Source organism: Buteo buteo, chromosome 3, assembly GCF_964188355.1.
Source record: "Buteo buteo chromosome 3, bButBut1.hap1.1, whole genome shotgun sequence".
Classification (NCBI taxonomy): domain Eukaryota; kingdom Metazoa; phylum Chordata; class Aves; order Accipitriformes; family Accipitridae; genus Buteo; species Buteo buteo.
In genome coordinates this window covers 20,222,724-20,247,621 of record NC_134173.1, presented here as the reverse complement: position 1 = coordinate 20,247,621, position 24,898 = coordinate 20,222,724, and the positions used below count along the sequence as shown (strand labels likewise).

Below are 24,898 nucleotides of genomic sequence, written 5' to 3'. Positions count from 1 at the left end.
TGGGCAGTTGTTTCTGCTTGCTGAAATTCAGCTTCCGACACAGAAGCATTAAAAGGCATCAAGCTTTTTATAATCCCCATCGTGGTTTAACCCCAGCCAGCAACTAAGCACCATGCAGCCGCTCACTCACTTCTGTCCCCTTCCCCCCCCCCAGTGGGATGGGGGAGAAAATTGTGAAAAGAAGTAAAACTCATGGGTTGAGATAAGAATGGTTTAATAGAACAGAAAAGAGGAAACTAATAATGATAACAGTAATAAAATGACAGGAGTAATAATAAAAGGATTGGAATATACAAATGATGCACAGTGCAACTGCTCACCACCTGCTGATAGATGCCTAGTTAGTCCCCGAGCGGTGATCCACCCACCTCCACTCCCCCCCAGTTTATATACTAGATGGGACGTCACATGGTATGGAATACCCTGTTGGTCACTTTGGGTCAGCTGTCCTGGCTGCGTCCCCTCCCAGCTTCTTGTGCCCCTCCAGCCTTCTCGTTGGCTGGGCATGAGAAGCTGAAAAATCCTTGACCTTATACTAAACATCACTTAGCAACAACCGAAAACATCAGTGTTATCAACACTCTTCTCATACCAAAGTAAAAAATGTAGCACTGTACCAGCTACTAGGAAGACAATTAACTCTATCCCAGCTGAAACCAGGACAATCCCTCAGCAAGAGTAGAAATTTGACCATCATGAGCTGTAGGCAGTCCAAACTGCATGTTCCTACCCTCCCAAGTTCTTCATATTAAGTGATTTAACTACAGTAAGCACAGATTTGCCACGTGCTCTTGGCATGACATCTTTCAGCAAGTAAGTACATCATTAAAATTTGTGCTACTCACATAGGAAAACATACTTAGATACAAAACATTGCAAGGAAATAAGCAAATCCCTTTCAGACAAACCTATCTAAGATGTAAGGCTGGCAAGACCCAAATTTTCTTATATCCTTTTGTTGCTTAAGTATTTTAAAAATTTTTTCTTACTGCAAAGATGTTGGAATGGTGTGACTCCACAGTAGTGCTCGTGGGAGCTGTATAGGCAGAGTTCAGTATCATACAGCTCTCTTCGCTCTCTTCTTCTGCTGTATGGTACTTCTTACAAATAACATACTTTTTCCCCTGAAAGCATTAACTAATCTACTTCTGGGCTTTCCTTTGTATATTCAGGCTCTCACTGTTTCACGTGTGTTTCTGTATGTGGCCAACCAGCTTCTTTACTAAGCTACACCTCTTTATGACTGCTGTTTATTCCTTTATTGCTAATGAGAATTATGTGGTGTGTCTAAAGCTATCCCAGAATAGGACAGCCCACGTAGACTCTCATCGCTCCCAGACAAACTCAACCCCAGAACTGGCTTTCTTGAAAGAGTGGTATAACTGAGAGGGAATGGGAAGGAATTATTCATTCATTAACACAGCTCTGCCCACCCCCACCCCCCTTTTTTTTTTTTTTGACAAAATGCTTTCTAAAGCTCCCCTCCATTATTATTACATTTATGAGGCTCAGGTACCTCAGCAAGACTGATTTTCAAATTAGAGAGCTTGCCACCTCAGACACACCTCAAGCCATGGTAAGTTTTGTAAGTCATCCAAATGTATTTCACATGGCAGTAAATTGATGTAGTCTGCACAGACACAATCACTTGTCTTCAAAAAATGGGAGAAGATTCATTCCAGGTTCATTAGCTGATGGGCCCATTGTGTGTGAATTTGTGTTGGCAACAGCCTCTGATAATACTTATTCTTCAGAGTTGAGAGCCTCTGGCAACTGTCGCTTCAAGTGGAGATCCTCACAGGCAATCATCTCAAATTACTACGGGATGTTACCGAAGTAACCTTTCTCTCTTCTTTTGCCAGAAGTAACACAGCCTTCATATAACAGAACATCAGCTGCAATGTTAAATAAACTAGTAAGCTTTTGTTGTTAAACTGTTTCTTCTGGAGGGGATGAGGTAAGTTGAAAGTTGCATGGTTATGTAACATGTTGTAGAGACAGTATCTCTGTGCTCTAACACTAATTGTGCTCCAACACTAATCAGAGTATTTACAACCCTCCCTTTTGTATTCTGCACTGAATAGCACAAATTCCTGTGGGGGACCATTACTGCAGGAGGTTGCACAAAGAGCCCATTTGATAGGGACTAAGCCGCACTGAATCTCAAGTGAATAAATGAAGCAGGTGGCATGCTGCCACAGTATTAATGTGCCCAACAGCCTAGGGATTATCTTTAAGGCTGTGGGAATGCATCGGTCTGCTTCTTACTGAAACAAATTCCCTTGTTGATGAGGAATCCTGAAAAAGATTCAAATTATGCAGGTGCTTAACATAACAGAAACTTGCATTGTAAGAGACAAAGAATACAAAATTCCTTTTAACATCACTGTAGACAGGGTGCATGTTGAGATGGAGATGTTTCTTGGCACAGGTCGCCTCAAGTCGCATCCAGAGCGTTTCTCCATTTTCTTGTTTTCCAGAGAGCCACAGAGACAAGCGGGTAACGACTGAAGGTCGGATTCGTTATGCAAGATAAAGCCGAAGTCAACGGCTGCTCCTCTGTGAGCTGCAAACGCGGAGGTCGGTAGCAATGTTATTTGGAAGGCAGGCCAGATGCAAACCCCTACAAAGCTGCGGCCCTTCTTGCGCTGGTGTTAACGGCTTTTGATGCTTGCCGACTTCCCACTGTCACAAATTTCACCTCACAACGGGTTTAGTCATTCGCTGCTTTAGCTGCTGCTAACGCTTACGCTTCCTTGTAAACCTGCCCCGAAGAGCCATCAGGTCGCTGCCCGTCCACCCTCAGCGACCTCAGGAAACCTCCCCAAGTTCTTTCACCGGTTATTCCCCCGCCGGGAGGTCACTCGCTGAAGCAGGAGGGGCACGGGTCCCCACAGGCGGCCCCAGCTGCCGCCAACGCGCCTCAGACCTCGCCTCCCGCACTAACCTCCGCCCCCCACCTAACAAAACCCACCGCCCCGCACCTGGGGACTTAAAAACCGGCGGGCGAGGGAACCGGCGAGCAGCGGCTCTGGCCGTCCCCCTCCCGGCCCGCCCGGCGCTGGGAGTTGTAGTCCGGGGGCCGGAAGCAGGCTGGCCACCCCTGCCGGCAGATGCCGCCGAGGAACTACAGTTCCCGGCGTGCCCCGCGCGGGGACCCCCCCTCCCCTCCGCCCCGCCTCTCCGCCCCTCAGGGCGCCGCGCGTGCGCAGAGCCCCTCTCCTCGCCGGCCGCCGGCGCAGGCGCCTCCCGCCCCCGGCCGACCCGAGACCGCGGAGCCAGGCGGCGGCGCCTGCGCGGTGGCCAGCTCGCGCCGCTCCCCGGCCGTCCTTGCGAGCCGGGCGGCGGGAGGCGGGATGGGGCGCGAGGCGGGGCCCTGCGCGTGAGGCCGAGGCCGAGGCGGAGCCGCCGCGCCGGCGAGCGGGACCCCAACGGTGAGTGCCGGCAGGCGTTGGGGGGGGGGGGGTGTCTCCGTCCCGGCCCCCGCCGTTCCCGGTGAGGGGCGCGGAGGCCGCTTCCGGGTCTGGCGGGGGGAGGGGGTGGGGATAACGGGCGGCGGGGAGCCGTCCCCGTCCCCCCCCCCCCCCCGCCACGGCTGCCGGGCGGGGGAGGGGCGAAGCCGTTGGGGTCCCCGCCCCCCCCCCCCCTCTTTTCCCCCGCCTCAGCCGGCCCGGGGCGCCGGGGGGATCCGCTCGGCCTCCCCGGTGGGGATCAGCCCCCTCCGGCGGCGGGGCGGCCGGCCTGCCTCCCTCGGAGGAGGAGGAGGAGGCGCGGGGGGTGCCGCGCTGGGGACAGGCCGCGCGTCCCAGCAGCGGCTTCTTCGTCGGGCTGCCCGGGGCGGGGGGGGACGGGACCCGGCCCGTGTGCGGGCGGCCCGGTCGTCCCTCCTGCCCTTAGGGGCACTGGCGTCGTGCGCCTCGGGGTGGGCGCCGGGCTCCTTGGGCACCCCGTTTTCTTAAGCGTTTCTGCACTCTGAACCGTGCGGGGTTCACCGCAGCTCCGGCTCCGATGAGAGGTGTGCTGGGCTATGGGCTAGCTTTCTGTGAGGTTATTTCGGGGTTGTTGGGGGTTTTTTTTGGGGGGGGGGGGAGACGTCAGGTTTTCTTACTCATTTGCCTTCACCCAGAGGTCACATCTTAAAAACCAGAAAACTCTTACCATTATTGCAATTTTTCTGCATCTGGTATGTTTAACAGGTTCTAAGGATGCTGTGGTTTCTACCAAATAACCTTGTTTATAAAGCCTGTGTTGCCATTCATCATATGCCAGTGTGCGATGTATGAGTAAATAAGCATATCTTACTTTTAAGTTCCTATGTATGTTAAAACAAATGACAAGGAAAATGCCAGCAATCCACGTTGATCGTTTGAAAGTATCTGTTCGTGAGAATGGCGTGGTTTGGATTCCACCACTGCCCCCTCCGCTGCCCCAGTGTCCCTGAGGTTAATGGTCATCTGTAATGAGCAATAATAAGAAAAAATAATAGGCGAAGGCCTTTTTACCAGCTGCATAAACCAGATGGATTTATGTAAATCTCTTGTTCCAGCACAGCAAAACAGCCATAATTGCATTCTTACACCTATTTCTCATCTGGAAAGCTCTTGAAGTGCTTACCGTTCATGTTTGGCACTGCAGTAATGCACCCATTCAAGGGTGATGTTAAGGCTCTGTTGGATATGTTGCAGAGCTGTAACAGATGTGAGTTTATTAGTGAGCATAAAGAAAAATGGGAGAGAGATTCCTTAGATTTGGGTTTTGATGTCATTTGAGGTGTTGCATACAGCTTTTGATGAATGATGCCAGTGATGAATGATGAATGATGGCTTCTTCAGTCCATCTATAGTTACGCAGTTGGTGTGACACATACTCTTGAGGGGCTCTTTTCTACAAAGAAGTAAAACAGAAATTAAAAAAATCTTCCAGACTTTTGTGGGTTTGAGTGTTTACTACTTCTAAGTGTTTGTAATTTACTAACTCCCCTTCTGTAATGTTCTAGGTAGCTAGGTCAAAAATACGGTGTTTATTACAGAGAAGCAGGGAACTCTACATTCCCTGTTCTAGGGTTCTCATTTCTAACTTTGAGAAAATAAGTTGTGTTCTTTAGTCTCCCCACATCTCAAATAGAAGATAGGAACAGCTGCCTCAAAATTTTAATACTCCAGGTGGAACTCTGGCATTGTTCTTAGTTAAGGTGTATTCAGATGTTCAAGAGATAATAGTTTATTCTGTCCTGTTACTCGAAGATAAGGTACTAGGAAAAAATATTTTATTTAGGTTTCACCAATAAAGTGCTGTGACAGTTTTGAACTAGTAGGGAAGAATTTGTGAAAAAGCTAAATACAAAGTACAGTGGCTTCAGTGGGTAAAGTAATTTATTAAGAAGGTGAAAAACAAAGTTAATACCTAAACAAAATATGTCTGACCAAAAATATTTGGGAAATATAACTGAGGTCCTTAGTGTTGTTTATTATTAGTTGTGCATTGAAAAAGCAGAAGGCATCTTTTTTTCTTGTCTAATCTATGAATTTCAAGTATGAGTGGGAGACTGAGATCTACCAATTCAAAAACGTGAGATCACAATGTAGGAGCGATCAGTTCACTACCTACAAGTAGTATATACTATGGTAAGTAAACAAGATGTATTTAAGTAGAGAACATGGTTTGGTATTTTTCCCTTGTGTAGCATCTGTAATACTAAGTAAACAAAAGTACAAATAATGAACATGTCCCAGTTTCTTCCAGAAGCAGCTTGGCATAACATCCTGACTAAAAAATAGCAGCTAATTATTTAATAAACACAGAATTTTATAATAATAAAAAATAAATAAAGAATAAACACAGAATTTTGTAATAATAAAAAATAAATAAAGAAAAAGTGCTCACTAGTTGCTAAAACAATAATAATGTGAATTTGAATTAGTGAGTTGTTTAATAGCATGAATTAATGTGGTATGTAGCCCAGTTTAAAAAAAACATTACTAGAGAAAAGGTTATATGTAGTTTTAAATAATCAAATTCAGTATTGCACAGAGTTAAATCATGCAATTTTTCTGATATAATAATAATTGAAGAGTGTAATGTATGTCACTTCATCCTCATTGGTGTGCCCTAAATTGTTAATAGTTTGTCATCTGTCCATTTGTTTTAAGTGCTGGGAAGATATGTAGAAAAATAAACCTTAAGCAATCAAAGCAACTATAAAATTTCTTTAAAAGAAGGTTTATGATCCTTGGTGTTGCAGATTAATTTACTGCATGACCTTGTAGGCGATCCCTGGCTTGCTTCCATCCAGACTACTGTCTTTCCTGGAGGAAGCAGGGAGTGGCTTGATGATTCTTGCCAGCTACAGCCCAACATGAAGCGCGGGGAGGACCTTGACTAAGTGTGCAGAGATGCACTATTTTAGCTTACTGGGGATATGCTTTTTCATAAGAGTAGGTGCTGCCCTCTACTTCAGTGCAATTGAAGGGGCAGCTTTGCAACTAGCAGGAACAGATTTCTCATTGCCACACTGCCTTCTTTATTCTCCTTCTTGCTCACAAGGAACTGAGCTTTTTTAGACTGGCTATTTTGGTCTCTAGAGGCACACAAGGGAAGAGAGGGATGAGTGATGGCTGCTTGCATGAGGTGGGAGGGGGCCAGATGGCTGCTGTAGAGGAATAGTGAGGGGGGAGTGTTTGGTGGTAAGGTTTGACATTCCAAATCAGAATGTAAGTTTGGACCAAACTGGAAATTATTTTAAGGAAAATAAATGTAGTTTCATGTTGGTTGTTTTGTACATTTGCTAGCAGTGAATAACTCTTCACTGAGTCAATTCATATAGTTATGTATAGATAAAATGTATTTTTGTTTCATTTTTGTCCTCTGTAGTATGAAAATTTCACATGTTTCTATGATCTAGCTTAAGTCAGTGCACGAAGTTTACTTCCTGTTTTACAGTTTCAGTAGGATCCCTGGGCTTTTATATTATGAGTAACTGAGCTTTGTGCTAAAAGACAGGCATCTGGCAGAAAGGAACTCTTGGGACTGAACACAGATCTCTGGTACTAGAGCTTGAGCTGGATACATGGTTTTTAAAAACACAATGTATGATGATAATACTGTTAACTTGACACTTGTGGAAAAAGAGCTATCACAGAGACAAAAACTGCAGCTTCTCTTTTTCATAAAAAATTTAGTAAGAATTCAGCAAGAACATCACTTCTCTTTAAAACCATACTAACTTTTTAAAACAGGAGTTACACCTAAGAGTTAGAAGCTATAATTTTAATGTTTTTTTCTATAACAACTTTTGTGAAATTTAACATTTAACTTACCCTGGTAATTAGGCTTATTGCTAATTTAACATTTCTAGCCTGTCCAGGTATGTTTTTTGATCTGAGTATCACCAGTCAAGGTGCAGAATTTTTTTGGATGTTGCAATGAAAACAAATTTTCACTGATTTTTATTAGCATGAATTACATTGAATGCTAAATGTAAATTCCAATGATAAGCATGCCAGCAATGAAACTCTCTCATTTCATGGTACGAGTAGTGTTTTTCTGTCGTGTTACTATGGAAGTCCGTAATTCTTGGTTATTGTTTTCCTCTGTCCTATACACTGCTTTCACATGCTTAACATTGAGTGTATTAATTTAATATTTCCTGATGTAAGATAATTAAATTGGCAGATACTTTACTATATTTGTAATAATCTAACTCCAGTAGATTTTAATATTGTGAACCAAATGCTATATAAAAGCATAATGCTAATCTTTACAAAACTTAAAATACCTTTTTTTTTTAATTGAATTCGAGGAGAAGTATTATCTGACACCCTCCTCTTTTAATTTTCAATTGTGGTGGCTTCAAAGGAGATGCTGTTCTTTTAAGATAGCCTAAAGAGCTTCTCATATTTGATGGGATTTAAAAAATTGATTTAATGGACTAAAAATGTAAGAGTTTAGGGAAAAGAAACCACAGAACCCAACTGATTGAATAGATTTACCCAGAAATCCCTTGGATTATTTCAGTCTAGTGGTTTTAGATTTTCTTGTTCTTTAGGTGTGTTAATCTTTACAAATTCTCCGAGTTTTCTTTGTGCTGGGCCCTTGCAAGCTAACCTTAGATACAGAGATCTTTCACAGGTCATGCTTCTGAAGTTTTAATCCTGAAATTTGGGGTTGCAGGTCTCCAAAATTTATACAACTCGTACCACTGGTGATCAGGTGTGTTTTTATCAGTCATGTTTTGAAAAGGATTTTAAAAGTTGTTGGAGGAAATGAAATGCAACTTTCCAGCTGAAAGAGGAAGCAATGAATATGTGGAGTTCTCGCTTTGTTGTCTAGATGGTTTGGTAAATTAATGTGACTGACATACTAAGATGTAGATCCAAATGCAAGTTCCTCGACAAAGATAGTTAAGAAGGACTAATTTTCTGGCAATGACTTATCACACACGTATCTTGGAATATGCCAAAATCTGTATACTCTACTAAAAACAATGGAGAAGTTGCATCGGTTGTTACCTGCAGTTCTCTTTTTGTGTGCTACAATTCTATATTTTGTTTGTTTTATGATAAAACTGGCTTACAGTTTTCTATTGTGGTTGGCTTGTTTTGGTTGCTAGTTCTTTATAACTCCTTTCATAAGTAAGTTTTTAATATGCTATTGCAGTCAGGCTTTGAAGACATCTAAAAGATATGAAATGTGTATCACAGTATTTTGCAGTTAGTGTGTATCATTAGAACAGTCAGTTACAGATGCGTATTTTTGACGGGTAATTACATCTGGTGGTTTTTAGTACTTAAGAGCAAGGATTTCGCCACTCTTAAAAATGCCTTATACTGACAGAGGCAGTTTATTTTCTTTTTGGGGTGGGGGGAGGACACTGGCACTATTTTGTCTTATGTATAGTAGGGCTTCCATTAAACTACCTACACTGGTTTTATTTAAAGTAGCATGATTTTTCTTGTGTAGACAAGGCTACACAACAGATTTGGGAATGGCAGTCAGAACTTGTTTGGTCCTGTGCTATCAGATACTGAACTTTTTGCCAGCTGTGAAGCGTATGTATTTTTAGAGTCTATTTGTGTTATTATTCAGTTCATTTTTGTTATATTTGGCGAGTAAATTGAAAACAGCAATCAGCGTGTATTTCATAAGGTATTTTTTTTTAATAGTACTCTGAAGCCATAGGATTGCCAAAACTTACTGCAGTAGGTGCTACAGACTGAGCTGAAGCTTGTTTTAGAAAACATTTATGAATTTAATTATGAATTCTAAGGATATTTATACATTTTTCTAGAAAGCTGGTGTTTCATGTAAGTTTTCTTGTAAGGCTGTTTGGCTATGTAAATTGGCATAGAAGACAAATATTGTGAACTTGTGGATCCTGCTGCTGTTTCAGTAACAGGTAATTTAACTGATCAGTTTACCCCATAGTTGCTCCTGAAGATGCATTTGCTGGCTGTGGAGGCACATTTCTGCTTCCTAGCCATTCACTGCAGAGAGGAACCGTGGAGACCAGCTGCTGCCCCAAGCTGGGTGGTTGCCACACCTCGCCTTGAATGTATTTGTGAATGCTTTCAGTGTTCACATACATGAGATTTTGCAACATCTCAGCCCTGGAGGTGGTGATGTTAATCTTAATTAATAATCTACTGATCTTATAAATGTTTAAATTGACTTTCCCCTTGGGTATTGAGAGAATCTGGGGCAGAGGTGGAAAACAGAATTTGTTAATCCCAACTCTACATGTGGTACTGAAAAAAATAACTAAAACTTTAGAAATTTACAGAAAGGCTAAATACGTCACGTGGTCTTGATGAAGAGTTGTCATTTACATTGATGGGAATATGTCTGAAAAGAGGAGATGATATAGTCCTTTTCTTGTGCAGAAACTTACATACCATGGTAAAAAAAAAAAAGAAAAGAAAAGATAATTTTCTTTTACATATAGCATGAGTTTGGCAGGCATTGGCATCTATTCCAGCAGGTTGCACTGCTATAGCCTTAACATGGATCAATAAAACTTATTTTGTTGGCATGGCTCAAAACAGATCTCCAAATGAAATAAGCTACATCAGAAAAAAATCTTTTGGTGTGTAAAACTGCATCTACAATAAGGCTTTGCTAAAAACTGCTGTGCTGGGAGCACGGAAACATTATACTCCTATCCATTGTAGTTTAAGTTGTGAAAACGTTTGCATACAACCCAGTCTCCAATTGATTTTACTCTGTATGCACCTAACAAAACAACCAGTTTCTAGGTCAATAGCCACAGATGTTAGCTTGATAATATACAAGACTCTTTAAGCCAAAACCGAAGGTGCTACAGATAGACATAGTTATCAAATAATCACTAAAAATAATCAGCAGATAGACATAGTTATTAGATAATCACTAAAAATAATCAGAGAAGCTGTTATATAAACAGTTTTTCTGGATCAAAGTCTTTCTTTAACTTTCCTTTCTGCTTTTACAGTAGAGTGGGTTTTATCTCAACCACCATAGTTCTGTTTTAATTTAGTATTCACTAGAAGTTGGGTATGATTTGCCTGTGTTACACTGGAACATGTAGGATTTTAAACATGAAAAAATATACATGGAAACTGATCATCTGTGTCGTGTATCAAACTATGAAGAGATCCAAGCAAAGCTGTTCTTAGTTTCTCCTTATGTTACAGAGTTGTCAGTTCAAGTGACAGCCTGTAATTTACAGATCTCTTCATCTGTGTTCAATACATGGTGGCAAAAATTCAATGTAAAGCACAAGAAACTTAATTTTCACAGTTTTAACCCTAAAGGTTTGTGTCATTAATATACTTTCAGAAAAATGCTAATTTATGGAAAGGATAAGGCCTTAGAATTGAATATTCTTTGCCTTTGGTAAGGTAGACTAGACTGTTCATGCTGACCTCCTAGTTAAAGGATTATGAAGTGACTTCTGTAACATGAACTTCATGCTGTTTGAAAATTCTATGAATAAAATAATGATCACAATTCAGCCAATTCAGTGAAGAAGCATGGTACTTCTAATTGATTTTTCTACATCCAGTCTGAAAGATAGTATCTCAATAATGGATTAAAAAGCGACACTGTCTGGATTCAGCATGCAGTACCCCATGCAGCATGTGTGCTCTTTGTTACTTGAGTATTAAGCAGATTTATGCAGTTGACAAAGTGTAGCTGGGCTTCGTCTGTACTGAACTCAGTGTGCTAGTAGGTGGTAGCAAGTGGCTTTTAAAGGACAAACCAGCAGACATATGTTAAGCGATGTTTGTAGGGGGGCATACCTGTTCTGGTTTCATTGTGGTTGGCATGGATAAGAAAGTAAGAAAGATGATGATAGTGCAGCGGCATTGGCATCTGCCTGCGCATGTCAACTGAGTATGTTCCCAAGATTTCCACAGAGCTTGAACTCTACCTGCTGGCAAGAGCCTCACAACGTGTTACTGCATCTCTGCTGCTGCTGTTGCTTTTGCCAGGTGAATTATTGCTGTTACAGAAATGCCAGTGTGTTATATTATGTGTTTCTGGTGTGTTGGCATATCCCAACTTTGTTATCAGTGTTAAATCCAAAGCAAAGTGTCTCTAATATTTGCTGTTTACACTTGTCATTTCTAGTATTTTAGCATGCATTAGCTAATGCACTCTTAAAAAAAAAAACAAACCAAAACAAACACAAACCCCCAAAATAGGCTATACATAGCCTTAGATTTTTTTAATTGGGTGATGGAACTGACTGTACAGAGCTCTGGCCTCTCTGGAAAACTAGATTCCATTCTCTGTGTGATCTGTCATGGTTAGTCTGTAGATGCTTTTGAAAGAATAGCAGAAACGCTTAAAAATGCAGTAAAATATTTGATGCCAAATCCATTGGCTTCTCCTCTGCTTCATTTTGGTTATTTTCACTCTGGTGATTAGCACTCGCTTTTTGAACAGCATGTGTAGTACATTCAGCTCCACCAGTCACGGTTTTGTGGTGTTTATTTGAACTGACTCCACCAAATGGACAGCTGTTCTCAGCTTGACTGAGTTCAGGTACTGGAGTGTGACTGAATGATGCTGTAGTTGAAATCTCTGATAAGGGGAATTTGTCATTAAATAAACCCATCCCAGGAACTGATAAAAGTAAAAAATCAGTCTTAGTTCGCTAGATCATCAATTGCTATACGACTTGCTGCAGACATCTGGTGACTAAGGATTAGACAACTCTTTGAAAGACTTGTCAGAAAACTTGAATTGTATAAAACTTGTATATAGTCCTGAGGGCAAACAAAACCTGAGGTGATACTATGTTTATAGTGGTTGTTAAAAAAGTAAACTGCTCTCCTTTTATTGCATTTTCCTCCCTTCCTCTGTTAAGTGGTAAAAGTAAAACTTTCTGTTCTGTTTTACAAGCTTTAGTGCTGGCACAAGTGCAGATTTGGAGAGATGCACAGGAGAAAAGGGACAGGGTTGTCACACTAGGAATAAGTCTAAGGGCAATTACATTGGGTTTGTGTGGCAAGGTTTTGGTAGCTGGGGGGGCTACGGCGGTGGTGCCTTCTGTGAGAATCTGCTGGAAACTTTCCTTATGTCTGATAGAGCCAATGCCAGCTGGCTCCAAGACGGACCCCTCACTGGCCAAGGCCAAGCCCATCGGTGACGGTGGTAGCGCCTCTGGGATAACATATTTAAGAAGGGAAGAAAGAGAACGGCACAACCAGCAACTGCAGCCAGAGAGAGGAATGAGAACATGTAAGAGAAACAGGCCTGCAGACCCCAAGGTGAGAGAAGGAGGAGGGGGAGGAGGTGCTCCAGGCGCCGGAGCAAAGATTCCTCTGCAGACCGTGGGGAAGACCACAGTGAGGCAGGCTGTCCCCCTGCAGTCCATGGAGGTCCACAGTGGAGCAGATATACACCTGCAGCATGTGGAGGACCCCAGACTGGAGCAGGTGGATGCCTGAAGGAGGTTGTGACCCCATGGGAAGCCCACGCTGGAGCAGGCTCCTCTGTGACCCCGTGGAGAGAGGAACCCACGCTGGAGCAGGTTTTCTGGCAGGACTTGTGACCCTGTGGGGGACCCACGCTGGAGCAGTCTGTGCCTGAAGGACTGCAGCCTGTGGAAGGGACCCACGCGAGAGCAGTTCATGAAGAACTGCAGCCCATAGGAAGGACTCACATTGGAGAAGTTTGTGGAGGACTGTCTCTCGTGGGAGGGACCCCACGCTGGAGCAGGGAAAGAGTGAGGAGTCCTCCCCCTGAGGAGGAAGGAGCGGCAGAGACAAGGTGTGATGAACTGACCCTAACTCCCATTCCCCGTCACCCTGCGCTGCTGGCAAGGAGGAGGTGGAGAAAATCAGGAGTGAAACTGAGCCTGGGAATAAGGGAGGGGTGCGGCGAAGGTGTTTTCAAGATTTGGTTTTATTTCTTGTTATCCTACTCTGATTTGACTGGTAATAAATTAAGTTAGTTTTCCCCAAGTTGAGTCTGTTTTGTCCGTGATGGTAACTGGTGAGTGATCTCTTCATGTGCTTATCTCAACCCATGAGCCTTTCATAAGATTTTCTCTCCCCTGCCCAGCTGTGGAAGACAGTGATAGAGCGGCTTTGGTGGGCACTTGGCCTCCAGCCAGGGTCAACCCACTACACCAATCTAAGCAATAGTGGGTATTATACATGTTGTACAACGTGGCATTTTTCAGAAGTATAAGAGGACAGTTCGTATTATTCAATTCATCTCAATAGTTCAGCCCCTATCAAAAGTTACCACATTTTCATTTGGGCTGAAAAGTTGGGTTTCTTAGGCTGGTATTTAAAAATTTAAACAAAAAGCACTAACCAAATCCTTCAAACTGTTTCTGAGACTTGAGCTAGCAGGGAAAAATATTTTATGTAATAAAAAATATTTTGGTAATCAGGCAAGCCTTTTTAATGCTATTTGTAATTTAGAGGGGAAACCTAATTTTGGCTGGAGAACACCTCCCAGATTTCCTTGCTTATGTGTGGACCATAATTTTCAGAAGCCTTACTTAGAACTGAGTGTGGGAGAAATAGAAGGTGGCAAGGGAAGCCTGGGAAACAATGAACAGCCAAAAGGTGAGATTAGATGAGGCACTGGGTGTGGAGAAGAGGAATGGTGAAACTGAAGTTGCACAGGTCTAGGCGCTGAACACCTGTGTGGTGAGGAGGAGGAGTTTGTGAGAGAGATAAGGTACAGTCCTGATGGTGGAGGAACTGGACTGCAGGAGAGGGGAATGAAGAAGCTAATGGAGAGGGACTGAGCCTGGGAAGCAGTGGGACTAGACCACAGAATGGGAAACTAGTGTAGTAGGCTTGAGTACAATTACTGGAGAAATTGGTATTGGGTTACTTTGTGGTGACAAGACCATGGGAACCAGGAGCAGGATTCACAGGGGCTAAGACTAGAGAATCCCGAAGAGTAGACCAGTACTTTCCCAAGAAGTTTGAAGAATGAGAAAATATTCTCTGGGTGGGCAGTAGCAGTTGTGATGCAGGTAGCTGATTAGTCAAGATACTCCTGCAAAAGTCTGGCCTGGTTACAGCGCTGATTTGCCTCATGATGCAGAGTCCAGACCTTCTGCTTGTTACTGCAGAAACATGCAATATAAAGCAATTAAAGAGCAGTCATTCCAGTTGTTAGCTGGCCAGTTATTTCCAAGAATGCCTCATATATCTGGTTGTGATCTAAATATAATGCACCACTTTGAAACTGCTTCCATGACAGTTGATTCAGCTGGAGAAAGACACATGGCAGGGCTTGCTGAGATATCCCTGAAGGATGGGAATGAGCTTGGGAGCCACATGTGGCATAGTTTGTGTAACCTCTGTATACAGCTTTGGTCGTTACCCTGTAGCAAAGATTTGTGCTGAGGCTTTTCTCCTAGACTACGTGCTTTAGCTTGCTCTGGAACAGGCAGTGGGATGTAAACTGTCACAGCATGCTTTACCAGGGGACTAGGATGTTACGGCAAAGGAGGCAGTGTGACAGTACAGCCAGTGTAGGAGGCAGAATCACGGGACAGGGGCTTTTCCTATGTGACTATGGTGGGTCTCTTTTCAGGTGTGCTTTCTCTGGAGCAAAGCACTTAACTCTCCCCAGGGGATCCAAGTTTTGTTTTCCCCAAGATGTCTACTGGAAACAGCCTGCAAATTGCATCCTGATGGAGCTCTATAGAATTTGTACGCTAGAGGCTGTGATACTGTTTTCCCTGAAGTGAACCAAATTGGAATGCATATGCTACCACATATCTGGAGATTTTATCTTCATGTGACTATGAAACTTGATTGTAATGTGATTGGAAATCTTGTTTCTGATATTTCTAGAATGTCTAGGATATTATTTAATTATTTATTTTAAGGTTGACTCTCTACCGAATGGATTAATGAAGAACTGGAATACCCTCAGTAATAGGGAATAACCTGGATACTGCTACATATTCTGGATGTGAGCTGGCTCCTCCAACAGTCCACTCAAATAGGGACGTGGTCTATAGCTCTCTGATTGTTGAGAGCTAAGTAGTTCTGTGTATTTGTATATCACTACTTCTGAGCTGGTATGGAATCTTAGAGCAGAACTTGAAATACTTTGAATGGTACTGCAATTGCAGCAGACTTTATCCACCTACAGATAAATGAGAGAACACGCAAATGTGTAGAGCTGACCTGATGCTGGCATTATTTTTGAAAAATGTACAGCTTGCTCCTATGTGACCTGAGTTGTGTGATTACACACTCTCCTTTAAAGTAAATTTTCTAACATTCTCATAGCATCACATATCCTGTAAAGTAATCTTAGGTTTAGGAGCTGAATGCTGTTAAACAATTTATATTTTATTCTCCTTATCCAAAAAGTCTTGTGAAGGCCCATCTTGAGGCTTTAATTCTTGCCAGCTATGAAGAGTGGATGACTCACAAGGGAGTTACTTAATGCTGTGTTTATGTGATTACTTGTGACTTGTGAAATTTTAAACTTGCTTTACCTGTCTACGTGAAGTACTTCTCTTTTCTTTCTCCTTTCGTGGCTATGTTGCCTTATTAAAGAAGGGAAAGGGCACTGTTTATGTACCTGGGTTCTGCTTGTTAAATAAAATAGGTGGCCTCTGATGTCATTTTGCTATTTGACTGCATGGCAACATTTCAGTCTAAAAAGTGTTTGAGTGAAAGCAGTGTTTTGTATTAAGCTTTTCAGTATGTTGTAAAAAATGCATCTTTTTATTTCAAAACACAGCTTAAACTGTTGTGTTTTATTGCAGTAATAAAACCTCAGAACAATTTGAGTAAAATGTAAATTGTTTATTAGTTTTAAGCTAGTAAAAACTGTTCTTTGCCTAAGCTGTTGCTGTAGCTGACAACCATCAGCAGTTAGAAGATTATTAATTTGAGGCGTACTTAACCATATCCTCTACTCTTGGAAGGACCATGGTTTTAATGGCCTCCCACACTTTGTGATAGTCCAAGAAAGATGCAGAACTTAGATGTGTCTCAGACATTGTATAGTCTTGGTAAATAACTTATTTCTAACTGTCTTCTCATCTCCAAGTCATCTTGTCAACGATCTCAGCAGTTATATGAGTACCACTCATAGTTTCTGAAGTGCTTGGACATGCTTAGACCACAAGTGATAGTTTTTGGTTTTTCCTCTTACGGTTCATTACTTTCCAAAATGGAGCTATGCTTGTTACTAGGATAATTTTTGTCCAAAAGCAGACATATGTCCAGATCTTTTGGTGTGAAGGCCTACGATGATGAGGCACTGCTGTATTTGGGGTCTTGCTTTTGGGTAGTTATGATGGAGCAGGTCCTGGTAGCTGAGTAAGTGTTCACACTCTGCCTCTATCCTTTGACTACTGACTTCTTGGGACTATTTTCAATGTAACACACAGATTTTCAGAGTGTGTTTGTGGCAAAATGGGATGACCTAGGGACACCCACCATGCTTCAGATGTGGTCTTGCATAATGCTTGTTGCAGAAAAATTCTTTGTGTCTTTCATTCTGCCCAACAGCTTTACAAAATAACATCTGTGCATGCAATCACCTGCTCTAATTTGCTTCTGCTGTTATAATTGGTTACAAGGCAAAAAGTGACAATACCGATTCAGCGCAAAACAGAAATGATGGAGCCTTCTGTACTGAATGAGAGAGCTGTGAGTTTGGTCTTTCAGACTGTGCCTCTCTTTTATGTGTTCATGCTGACTTAGATGACACACTGTAATAAGTGAGATCTATTAAAGATGGCTGTCATATCTCTCTGTCTTCAGTTTTCCCTGTTTCTTCCAAACCTCAGCTTTTAAATAGTAATTTTTACTTACTAGATAAGTAGCTCAGGCTGAATTTTTCAGGTGAGGCTAGGAAAAAACACGTTATTTTGCCCATGCAGGCATCTTCCTTCCTCTCCGCAACCCACATTCCTGTGCTTGGTGTATGGTCTTGAAAGATGGTGGTGACATGATGGCTAGGAGGTTTTGTGTTAAGGACATACCTTAGGCTTTCCATGTTTAAAATGTCTTTTAATTTAGTCTTTCTTTGGGGGAATAGAGGAAAGGTCACAATACCACACATGTTTTGTGAAGGCTGTTTATTTTTGACACTCAGTTATTCTGAGGGTTCGACTCCATGTTGAGCAGGAAGATGGTTCAAGAAACTGCATTTTGGGGAGTACTAAAAAGAGTAGCTAGGTCTGTGGAGGCATTTGGAACTGCAAGAAGCTCTCTGACACTGTCATGTAACAGCATTCGTGGCTCCTGTGGAAGAAGAATCAAATGCTGAGTGAATGAGAACTGGTGGGAATCAAGGAGCCTGCTGTTGTAACGAAGGTGAGGAGGAAGATGACTTCTTGTAATAATAGGGAGTGACTGAGAGTCAGTGGGAGAAATGAGGACAAGGTGAGAAGATGAGGTAGATAATCATGAGGAAACAAAAGGCTGCAGCAGAGAAGAACATCCAGGAAGAAATGGGAACTAATAACTAGAAGAAACAGAGGACAAAGAGGGAGAACTTTATCTGCAAGGAAATGGTGTGCAGCAGGAGAGTAGGAATCAGCTGAATAAAGAGCCAAGGGGAGGGGGAAGTGGGAGACTGAACTTGGGTCACAGAGACCAATGCAGATAAAGAACATGTTGTGTGTGATGTACTGAGGGTGAAAAAGAGGAATCAATCAAGATGGGAACCATGGGAGTACTGGCACCGTATTGTAAAGAAATTGAAGCTTGAAGTTATGGGGAAAATACTAAGAATAAAGTGAAATCTGTGGAGATGAAGCTGTGCGTGCAGTATCACAGAACGGAGCTGCCCAGAGAGGGAGGTTGCACGCCTGTCATCGTGGTTCTGCCACTCCTCTGCTTTCCATCTTTAGTGCTTGTTGAGCTCTTCTGCTGCTGAGCTAGCTCGTGGAAGCCTGTTGGAACAGCTAACACATTGAATCATCTCACGAAGGGGTCTTGGGAGAGGAAACTACTGGAACTGGGGGAGTGTGTTAATGGAAGGAGTAGAATGATCTTCCCCACATTGCAGTAGTGAGCTGTTAAATCTCCTGACAGATGAGGACTGCATAGGTGAAGAGAAGCAATTTGAAGCAAGGAGCCTGCTGCAGAGCAGAGGCAGGACTGAAGGGGTAACAGATTGGGAAAACAGGGTCAAGTCTGGGAGGGTGAAATTGGCAGAAGAATCAGCATGTTAGAAATGTTCTTTCTCAAAATGCTGAGAGGATTAATGATATTTTCAGTCTGATGATTTATTGCTGTTGGCAAAAATGTGTAAAAGCCAGAGAAAGGTGCAGATTTGTATGGCAATAGAACATTAACATCCATTAGTAAAAGTGGAAGAGGTTTTTGCGGTAGGCCTAAAGGCTCTGATTCTGCTGATAAGTCTTGATATAATTTGAGCATTGTGGAATTTCTCCCTTATTTAGAGGCCTAGGAAATTACGCATATAGGAAAGTAATGCTTTCTTAAAGCTGTGTAAGAAAAAATATGAAACGTAAGTGCAGTCTTAATTTGTTGCATTTACAAATACATACCATTATTTTTAGTCAGTGTCTCTGCTTTAGCCAGAATAAAGAATGAGCAGTATTAAAAGACCTCATGAATATTTTGTTTCTCATCATAATTCTGTGTCTTACTGTGCCCTATTCAGATTCTGACCTGAGTAACTGTTAATTTCCACAAGCACTCTGTGAGTGATCTCCTGGAGTGAGATACTTTGTTTCATACATACATGAGAACTGGTGGGAGTCAAGGAGCACCTTAAATTTTCACTGTGTTCTGCATGCAGAGAAGTGAAGGATGAGAGTTCTAAAAAACAAAAACAATAACCCTTCCCAAAACCCACTTAGCTGGACACATTTGTAATTATTAACCTGGCAAAACACTATACCATATTATGTTTTTCTATATTTTACCAATCTGTAAATAAGACCCTATGAGTTGAGTAACGCTGCTGGAGAGTGTTGTGGAACGTATGGGCTAAGCCTGGCTTCATCCCAGGAGCTCTGCTGGGTTCCAGAGGCAAAGCTTGTGTGTCCTCATTTTCCAGGGTGGTGTTTATGTGCCTTTGCAGTGACATTGCCTTTTTCCTCTGTGCACTTGCCCATCTTGCCCACTCTAGAGGTGGACTGGTTTGTAGGTGTGGTCCATCCTGTTTGCTTAAAAAAATTGTATGTAATAGTTCTAATTTCATTCTATGAGTTACTGTTGAAATACTGTCTATTGTTTAGCAGCTTTTGGTGGGGTGTTTTGGGTTCTGTTTTTTGGGGTGGAGGGGTTGGTGGATGAAATGCAAACAGGCACTGTGCAGGAATTTTACTGATCATTCTGATACCCAGATGAGATGCAATGCTATTGCCAATCCGTGTCATTGGTAATATTGAAAATTCTTATATAATTGAAAGTTTTGACCTTTTTTGACACCTGTAAGTCTGAAGCCCTAGTTACCTGGACAGTTCTCCTAAAATGTCTTGTATGAGCACGCCATTTACTTGTTTAAACACAATATCAAATTAGCATAGCAGTGGAATATTTTATATCAATTAAAAATATAACAAAACCCAACAAGCATGACCAAAAAAAAAGAAAATGGCTGTGCCTCATGTTAATGCTGTTCTCTTTAAGAGGCTTTCTGCTTTTGTGTAAGAAGTTACAGTCATGTTTGTGTGATGTATCAGGAGTTCCTGCTTAGCCAGTATGTATCATTTATTTCCCTGAATGAGATTTTATAGCATACTGGGTATCCATGATTGTTTGCCTAACTTAGCAAAGGGTTGACTACTTTCTTCTTAATTGTAATCTATACATCAGCATTAAATAGCAGGAGTACCAGAGGTGATCGCAGAGTCCAAAGGCTAGTGCAGAAGCCACAGCTATTATACCTGGATATACTCTTGTCATAACTAAAATACTGATGGAAACAGGTTTAATATGGCTTTTCTGTGTAATCTTATAACATGTTTTGATTTTTTTGTGAGGCTATAGCTAACACAGCCACCTTGATCACTTTAAGTCTGCAGTGCAGGACACCTTCCCCCAACTCTCAGCTTTCCTTGTGCTTGCCCTGGCATTTATATGGCTGCATAGAGAGCCAGGCTGTGGAACTGATGTAGCTTTCAAAAAAAAAAAAAAAAAAAAAAAAAAGAAAGAAAATCTTTTTTTCTTCTGTTTGTCTTCCAAAGGATCAGTTTCTTTTCAGCAGCGACATAGCAGCACAGATTTAAGTCGGATTAAAGTTAGCATGTAACTGTGACTTGACCTGTCATCCAAGCATACCAGTGGGTGTGGGAAATAGATTTTTATTTTTCTAGGGTTTGCTTTATTTCTGTTTTCCTTTCATCCCTTGAAAGAAGGGCTCACATCTGAGGGTGACCATTTGGACACAAAGGGCCAAATTCAACAAAGTGGACTCCAGAGGTATTATGTCCTATACAGCATATCTGTTCTGTGGAATTTCTTAAATTTATCTGTGCTAGGAAGATTTTTTTGCTTATGAGTTCCATTGTTGAGAATTTATGGATTGGTTTCCCTCAGCAATTTTCATATTAGCTTCTATTTGGCCATAACTCTCAAGCAGACAACATACCAGCATCTGGGTGCGGATGACCTGATATAGCCTCTTCAGATGTGAAGTTGTTGTATACCAGAAAAACTTAATCATTCTTTTTCTGCCTTCTTTAATTTGCATAAGCATAATTAGAAGATGGATTTGCTTTAACTCTTCCCCCACCCCTTATTGCAACAGGCTAGGCAAGTTCTTATTTGCATCTACAAAATATGCTTGGGAAAGATGAAAATTATCTTTGCCTTAAGTGCAGTGCTCAAAAAGACTCTGAGCTTCCAGACAAATCTATTTTATGTCAAAAATTTAAAGTTAGCTAACTATTTTATAGTAAATATTACCAATCAGTATGCAAGCTGCCTATGAATTTTGTAAGAATTATTTCAAATATTAAAATATTCTGATACTTTATATATAATGTTTTCTATATTATAAAGTAGAAACGGCTAAAATAGCAGCTCTTATTATGTTAATATGGCTTAGGAGTTAATGGACAGATTCTGCAAACACTGAGCTTAGGACCTAATTTTATATTACTGTGTCTTGACATTAAGTTGGAACATTCATTGTAGAAGGTATTGCTGTTTGTGTTTTCAGGACAGAGCTCTAAACAAGGTGTTCTGAAACCTATTGCTTAAAATTGTGTAGAGTTTCTTTTTTGTTTTCCCCTGCTGCAGGTGTGATGGACAGGTAGCAGAAGATTTCACTTTGATATCAGGGAATCAGAATGACCGAGTGCTTCCTGCCTCCCACTAGCAGCCCCAGTGAACACCGTCGGGTAGAACACAGTGGGGGTCTTGCTCGTACTCCCAGCTCTGAAGAAATCAGTCCTACAAAATTCCCTGGATTGTACCGCACCGGTGAGCCTTCACCACCTCATGACAGCTTGCATGAGCCTCCAGATATAGTATCTGATGATGAAAAGGAGCATGGGAAGAAGAAAGGAAAATTTAAGAAGAAAGAAAAAAGAAGTGAGTAGGCAACTTCTCTTATTTCATGCTTATAATTCCTCTTTCTCTCTTTCTTTCTCTCTCAAAATTGCTTAATATTCCCGATGGATCTTGTTTAGGTGTGAAGGAAGTTAACTTGTACAAACAGGCTTTGTGCAATACCTGTTTCTCTTCCAAAAAACCCCACACCTTAACCAAAAAATGGATTTGGTTTTTGTTGCGCAGATACAGGTGCCAAGCATGTGCCCAGAATTACCAATAAACATGTTTATCCAAAATCTTTAATGGTGCATTGGTAATTGCCTGGCATGGGTTTTTTCTAATCTCATTATCTGTTCACATTCTAAGTGGAGGTTTCCAAGTGTATTTCCAAATAGATGCTTTTTGAAATTGTAGCTGAGGTGCTAGCTAAAATAAAAATGCAAGTTTGACCTGAATTTTGTACTTTTAAATTTGGAAGAGTCTGTTTCAACAACTTTGACCCTTCTCAGTTGTGTCTCCCATATTCAGAGTTTGCTATTGTATACCGTCTCAAGTTTCCATGTGCACACTGCACCATTATTTGAGGAGCAATAAAATCTGTGTCTTTTTTTTCTCTAGCTTCTCAGTTCAGTCTGATCATGCAGTTTCCTCTGGCAGTGCCTAAGTATTATTGCAGAGTTCAAAAATGTGCAATCCAGCATTGAGATCTGAATTTACTAGAACCGACAGTAAAGGTTAGAAGAAAGTAAAGCTTTGACTGTAGAATCTATTCTTTGTCAGTGTATCAGTGTCCAGAATGGAAGTTTTCATTTAAAAAGCATACTCCTCCTCCAAAACAACAGAAGAGAAATCTTACTTCCCACCTTTAGATTTGTGCAGAAAATTTTGGAAACATGAAATAGTTTTTATTCAACAGAGTTTTTCTACATATTCAGAAAGAACAAAGGACTTGGAAATACTGAACTGATACTGAGCACTCTCAATACCAGAAAGATCCTTACTGTCCAAGTCTCTGAAACCTAAATATTACAGCCCAAATGTTAGTACTTTTTTAACTGATGTTTGTTTTAGCGAAATTTCAAAATAATGTTCATCTTCTACAATGCCTGTATCTCTGATGTCTGGAAGTTCTGGATACCAGTGTAGCTTGCCACTTCTTATGTGTGAAATTTGGAAGATCAAAACCAATGAGACAGCACACAATATTCTGGCGTGTTAGGATGAATATGGTGACTATTTGTAATATGCATGCACTTATTTAAATAATTACTCTTTAAGAACTTGCTGCCACTGCACTGCTTTTAATCAAACCTGTTTCCTGGAATGCATGATTTGTTTCTACCACAGTTTAGAAGAACTATTGTTACTAACAAAAGACTGTGGGCATCAAGGATACTGTAACTCAAAAATATATTATCCTCCAGTTAAAATCAACAGTTTAAATTCCTGCAGGTTTTAAGAAAACTGATTCTTTAGGTTTTTTCCTAGTGTAAGCAACATTAACCTAATACAGAAAATTGGATTGGTGATGAAAATTTGGTATTGATTGGATGGGTCTAAATTCAGGCTATTAGAACCTGTTTTCTTCTTTGCAAATCAGCTTTCTGTTATAACTTTGGATTAAATACCTCTAAATTTGGAATTGTTAGAGGTCAGCATTATACATAGTGTGGGTTTCTTTGTGGTGTAATTCTGCATGTCTCATGGTGATAATCTAACTAAAGCCTGAAGAGGAAGAATGCTTCTTCAGCAAATGCATGCAGGTCTGTGCACATTAGCACTGTAACAGCTTTCTTCCACAAGTGGTTACAGCACATTTTACAGCTGATTTAAAGCAATTTTTGTTACTTAAAAGAAACTTCAAAGGTATGAAAAATCCTCAAGAACACAAAAATGCAAAATGTAGGAAGAATCAAATTCTCTCTTGCAGCTGTAATATAAAAAGCATTCAGCATTTCTTAGCCCTAATATAAGTACGTGATATAATTGCCAGTCAGGTATAAGGGTAAGTTACATACAAAGCTTTCAGTATCTCTTGCACAGTCCAAAAATGGTCATTATTGTAAATATACCCCAAACAGACATTTTACTTAAGTAAATGACAGGGGCTCTTTACAGTTGCTTAACATGGTTGATTTTAAGCCTTCCCCTTCCAGCTTCGCCTTTTGTTATTCCTTCCATACTTTTGATTCTTCACTTTCTTCCAACTTTTAAATTTTATTGCATATGTTCAGATTGTTTCTTTTCACTTTTCTGGCCAGCTGCTTTGATTTTGGACAATATGCAACCTGCTGCAGTCATGTAGTTTGGGCTTTAAACAAATATAATTGAACATTTCAATGAGAAAAAGACAAGCATTGATATTAAATTGTGACAGAGTGAATGTTTGTTGAACTTAGAATATTAGTGAGTTAATGACAAGGTCATCCAAACTCCTGAAACTGTATGTAACTTTAATCCTACAAAGATTTTGGGGTATTTTAATAATACTCTAAAAGTAAACTTCAGAAATGCCTGAACAGCAGGAGGGTGTGTGGAGAGGGAAGGACAAATATCCCAAGGTTACTCATTTTAGTTTTTCAGGTAAATCCTTTTTGTTGGAGTAATATACTCTTAGCTTCAGCATTATTACTTATTTCAAAAAAGCATTTTTGTATGCTAGGAAGGGATCTTTTTTCCTATGTGGATAATATAATAATTTGATCTTTTTCATGTTAATGGCAATAAACTAATAGTACACAGCAATTATCCTGGGGGGGAAGTTCAAAAAATTTTTTGGAGGTGATAGAAAATTAAATGAAATATTGGGGTTTTCATGTGGAATGACAATTACTGGAAAAAAATTTCAGCCACTGATTTCTATTCTCCACTCCTCTGTGACAGTCTGAGTGTTGATTAGGTGTGGAGCAAGTTAGATTAGGGGACTTCTTAGGGTT

General features: G+C 41.1%; 1 protein-coding gene across 1 annotated transcript in view; it reads left to right on the top strand.

Annotated features, from left to right (window-relative positions):
- Nucleotides 1-3,264: 3,264 nt before the first annotated feature.
- The window catches only part of RALBP1 (ralA binding protein 1), a 35,448-nt gene continuing 13,814 nt past the window's right edge, over nt 3,265-24,898 (top strand). The window contains exons 1-2 of the mRNA XM_075022988.1: nt 3,265-3,434; nt 21,708-22,001. Of these exons, the coding sequence (XP_074879089.1) occupies nt 21,758-22,001 (244 nt within the window). The 5' untranslated portion in view covers nt 3,265-3,434; nt 21,708-21,757. The remainder of the gene's footprint in view (nt 3,435-21,707; nt 22,002-24,898) is intronic.